Source organism: Dysidea avara, chromosome 8, assembly GCF_963678975.1.
Source record: "Dysidea avara chromosome 8, odDysAvar1.4, whole genome shotgun sequence".
Taxonomy (NCBI): Eukaryota; Metazoa; Porifera; class Demospongiae; order Dictyoceratida; family Dysideidae; genus Dysidea; species Dysidea avara.
Window position 1 is genome coordinate 8,506,351 of NC_089279.1, and position 5,216 is coordinate 8,511,566.

Sequence of the window (5,216 nt, forward strand, 5' to 3'; positions counted from 1 at the left end):
ATCCCTAAGCACATGTATTCCAACTATGTTATTTTGCCAAAGATGAGCAAGCTAATAGCTGTCTGACATCACAGAATGCACACGGTCGGATGATTTTTCAGCTTTATATGTACACCGACAATGGTTCTACCATAGATGTATCTATCGCAACTATACGTGGTCACATGATCTTTGTGTATGGTCTTCTGTACCGCATCTGTTTGCTAGAGTGTCTTTTTTCCACTGGTCTATTCTATAATATGGCAGGTCTGGCACAGTCCTCCTTTTACCTTACCCTGCATGACTGTTAATGGATCATATAGACTATGTAGCTACTAACTATGTACCATCTCATTTGAAAAAAAAAACTAAGCAAATTGCTGTATTTCAGTAAATTGTGCATCAAAGTAGCTGTAACTACCCACATTAACAGTATATAGAAGACATGGATTAGAACATGATAACCTACCAATGCAGCTTTTAACTGCTTGGTTATCATGATCTTTGATGTATAATTCAATGTACAAAAAGTTACATGTGACTGAAACCTGGCATGTAGGCACAAACTATGTCACATCTCAATAGAATATCTGTATTCTGTAACTAGTATTGCAAAACCACATAAAATGCTTTGCGTGGCTATTGCCATAACGGTATAAAAGTTATCATTTTAAAATGTAGATAATTTGTATGTGCACAGTGGACACACATGCCCGATTATTCACAGGCCCATTTACAAAAACAGACAGCAGCAACTATGACATTGTTGACTGTTCCCACTGTTTTAATTGTTTCATAAACCCATCATTAGGTTTAGCAGATGGTCTAGTCTCCTTCAATCTTCTCAGTGCTTCTTCTAAACTGATCTTCTCTTTCTCAATAACATAGGCCAGTGCAATGGTTACTGATCTTGAACACCCAGCATTGCTGAATAGAAAGTATTGTAGAAAAGATCGCATGCACGCACGTTCATACACACACACGTGTGCACACATACGCTATGTTTTAATTCTATTAGATTATTTACAACATCAGAGTCAATCAAGATACATGGTAGCGTGTTACATGGCCAAGAAAGCCAGCACCCCACACTGTGGGGATATTGACAAGAAGAAAAAAAGCACGATCTTCATGGCTCCTTGTGCTCTCCTGCAAACCTCCAAATAAAATTCTGCAAATGCACCCCACATTCAACACTCCACATACTGTGCCATTTTTTGAGCAAAATTGCCTGTTGTGTTCATATGCAAAATTTGGCTAATTTTCTGTGTTTTTTCATTGTTTTGGCACCTAGATTTTTCTTTATTTGCACATATCCATTATGAAATGCACACATGTATCTTCATCACCTTGGATGTAAACTTAATTTACGTACTAGGTTTGGTATTGACATTCACAGAATTGTGGACAATTAATTACACTAAAAATAATTTTTTACACACCTACATGGTAAACTGCATACTTTGGAATAACTTGAAACATCAGTCTGTATACAGATTAACCATCATAGCTCATTGTTTAAAAGAAAACAAGGGGAAAACCAACATAGTGTAAGAGTCTATTCAAGGTGTTGTGCATGTACATAACATACATTAGAAAATGGTATGCATAATATGCTTTGATCTTTGAATGATAATGAGGTCTTTAAAATCCACTAAGAGACCTGCTAGCAGGTTCTTAAAATGGTTAGAAACTTGCTAGCAGAAAAGACCTCAAGCATTACAAATCTCATTTTCGATCATTGATTTGCAATGCTCCTTCTAAGCATATTGAGGCTGATAGCCTGCAATGGGCAACCAGTCACCCAGGTCAACATGTGGTTAACCACTCTATTCATTTTATAGGCATGCCTAAAATTCGATTATGGAATCTAACGTTGTACGTACGATTGTTACGATGATGGGAGTAATCCAGAAATATCACAGAAAATTCTGTTTAGTGCCCAGTATTTCTAGAGTGTTTTTAGGCTGTTTTCATCTTATAGATGGACTTTACTAAGGGTAAGCTTCCTTGTAGAAACGTTATTTGCACTACTACATGCCGTGCAATGTGGCATACGTATCCATATTAGAAACCTTGTTTGAAATCGTGCCTGTTCTTGTGGCACAACTGAAGCCACAACTTGTGACAACTCATTTCCATTGTATAAATCCACGCAAGCTGCTTCTTCAACACATGTGTTCTTTACAGTGCTGTGACGCCTGGCTGCCACTAACCCGGCTTGATCATTGCTGTTTCCCAGCTGTGCCAGATCCAAGTTTAACTTGTAAAAGGAAGCGGTGCGAGCTTCGATTTTTTCAACACTTCAATAAAAGTACGTTCAGTCTTCCATGATTATTAACATTGTGTGGCGATTTCAGTACAACATATAAATCCCACAATGACTCCACCTGTATGCCCATATAAAACACATACATTTTCTAAGTCAGTTAGAGACCACACCCTCGGATCTTTGTGTGGATTTTAAAAACCTCCCTTCGCTCAGTTTTTAAAATCCACAAAGATCCTCGTGCTAGGTCTCTAACCTACACTGTTATCATGTACCTACATGAAAGTTTAGTGACACATATGTGTCACATTTACTTGAGGTGTATATTATCTGTATATTCCAGTAACTTGCTAAGGGTTACATGTATGTGACAGGCATGTGTGTATATATTTGTCAAACATGTTACACACAGGGTGACATACACACATAACATGTAAGGTACTGTACAGTCATGTAGCATGTTATACACACTTGATGAATACACCATGTAACCTGCATGTTGACACTCATGTTACACGGTACATACATGTTATAATTCATTGTGACATGAAACATACACTACAATAGATTGACAACATGCATGCTTAGGAGAAGTCAAAGTAAATTGCATGTAGCATGCATGGTACAAGCTCCACAAAAAGTGCATGAAACATGTAGTTTGTCCAGGGTGGACCTCCCATCTACATAACTCAGCTGTGTAACGCAGTAATGAAAGTTCTACTAATGATAAAGGTTTGGAAATTTTGTAGATAGGTTAGGAATCTCTGTTTAGTGATATTAGAAGCCCCATTATAAATTTGAAAGACCACAGTCTTTTCTATGCAAAACATTTTCTAAATACTATCATACACAGTATGCTTCAATCTTTGATATTTAATTAATGAGGTCTCTAATACCACTAAGAAATTAAACCTCCTGGCACATCAGAAACCTCCTTGAGTTAGTTAGAAACCTACTCAGTAATTTATTCAGAGTTCAAACACATTCACTGTGTATTTAGCAAAATGTACTTAAAATCTTGAAAGCTTCAGTGTTTTTTATTGTGGGTTTCAAAAAATAAACGGCTAAGTTTAAACACCAAGCCATGTTCTAAGTCAGATAGGAACTACACCCTTGGTTCTTCAACCTCAGCTTCACCTCGGTTTCTAGAACCTTGGGCTGGGTTCCTAACCTATACATAGAAAATCTCTAGTACTGGGCAGAAGCTTACAAAATCAGGTCATGGTTAAAACTCAGTACTATAGACTGCAACTGTATGTCCAATTTTGACCATAAAATTTAGAATAATTGGACACTTAAAATTCACTCAGGTTTATGAAAGGTTGTGTATGAGGATTACTGGCCTATCACTTTACAATACCGTACACATCATTCACTTACCAATGAACTAACACAACACCTAAAGATCTTCCTTCATCAATGAACTCCTTACACTTCTCATAGTGTGATGAAAAATTTTCTTTGGGTGTGTCCAACAAGTTAACTGTTAGGTACTTGAATTTCTACATATAACAAGGTAATGGAGATAGATTAACACTGCAAAAAGGGACTTGATATTTTATACTTTTGGTAAAACATTTATTGCAAAACTAGCATGCACAAATTAAATATCTCATTTTCATAGTTTTATGTAGTTTATCAAACTTCCTGCTGTCAAAGTTAGGGAGTTCCAACACTAACCTATATATCAATAAGGTACATAAGATGATTTCTTTGTAACTACTCAGGTGGCTTCACTGCTTTCGATCTGTTGAATACTGTGATTTCATTTCTTGGAGTATTTTATTCAACCATAAATTTAGTAGGGCTAAGAACAAATACTGTAAATACTCCAGTACTCATTTGGTACAGGTTGCTTGCAAAATGCAAAAACAAAATGTAATCACATCAAAATTTAAAATAAATTTCTGATAAAAATTTTTTGTATTTTGACTATCACATCTTACAGTACATCAGGTTTTGCTAGCTCAAGATATTCGTATCACAGGTCATGTGTTTGATCACGTTTCTGTCTACGTTTCTGCAAGCAACCTGGAAAATGCGGTACTCCAATAGTACTCATTAAGATCTAGCTCACATGATGTATTCATCATCAAGAAATGACACCATGAAGACTGATTGGTGTTATGCAAACATTTTTGCATTAATCTGTACACATGGCATTGATGCATGTTGAAGTGTTCATGTGTTAATGTGTTATCAAGTTGGTACAAATTCACATTAAATTTTGTGCTAATCCTACAGCTTAGAAAATTAAGCCACAAGCTTCAGTATACCTTCACAGCTTGTTACAGTTGTGCCAGGCAAATGATGGTTTGAAAAGCTGCCAATGTCTCATAATGGAACCACCCGCCCACATGAAAATATGCCTGGGTGCAGGATGGGAAACAGAGAATTGATTCGGAGTGGAAATGATACTCTCCAATATAGCTACTGAACCTTTGTGACCTTTCAACTTACATCTTCAAAAGCATTTGGAATGCCACACCCAACATTTAGCACGTGAGTGATGTCATGATGTTTCAAAAGATCAAAGTCATGAGCAACGTCCTGTGACCCAACTAAGAGTCCGGTGGTAGCCACGCCCACCACTTTGTCAGGAGAGTTATCGGGACAAAATCCCAATGTGTTAGTAGCCACCGTCTCCACTACCGTCGTCCCATCCTGTCTCCGTTCTTCTACGTACTAAAATCAACGGACAGATGGACGAATGTTTATTATACAACTGCTTTACTCTCATATATATGGTACCTGTTTTCCGTCTGCAGTTGTACACGTGGTACGAACGTGCCTCAATTTATTCTTGTTTGCTGCAAGTTCTTGTAGGAAAGCCATTTAGACCTTCAGTCAAATCCCACAATCAAATTTAACAATATCAAAATACTCTAATACAACGATCAGAGGAAGTATAATGGTATCAAGCCTCCCTACTATTATTAACTCTTGATGGTATCCTTCTGTTCCTGTA

At 37.0% G+C, this 5,216-nt stretch overlaps 1 protein-coding gene across 1 annotated transcript; it reads right to left on the reverse strand.

The window, feature by feature from the left end:
- Positions 1-509: 509 nt before the first annotated feature.
- LOC136265112 (dual specificity protein phosphatase 19-like) lies at positions 510-5,145 on the reverse strand. Its single transcript, XM_066059902.1, has 4 exons — positions 5,000-5,145; positions 4,709-4,933; positions 3,629-3,750; positions 510-906 (listed from the first exon to the last, which is right to left on the reverse strand). Exons 1-4 carry the CDS (start codon positions 5,081-5,083, stop codon positions 735-737), a joined length of 603 nt encoding a protein of 200 aa, XP_065915974.1. The 5' UTR covers positions 5,084-5,145; the 3' UTR covers positions 510-734.
- Between the last annotated feature and the right edge of the window lie 71 nt (positions 5,146-5,216).

Excerpts from the sequence above, each read along its gene's own strand:
- LOC136265112 (XM_066059902.1), bottom strand. The coding sequence starts at position 5,083 with ATGGCTTTCCTACAAGAACTTGCAGCAAACAAGAATAAATTGAGGCAC. Across the intron at positions 3,751-4,708 it reads TTCCAAATGCTTTTGAAGAT|AAATTCAAGTACCTAACAGT; the intron begins GTAAGTTGAAAG and ends TGTTATATGTAG. Across the intron at positions 907-3,628 it reads GGTGTTGTGTTAGTTCATTG|CAATGCTGGGTGTTCAAGAT; the intron begins GTAAGTGAATGA and ends CTTTCTATTCAG.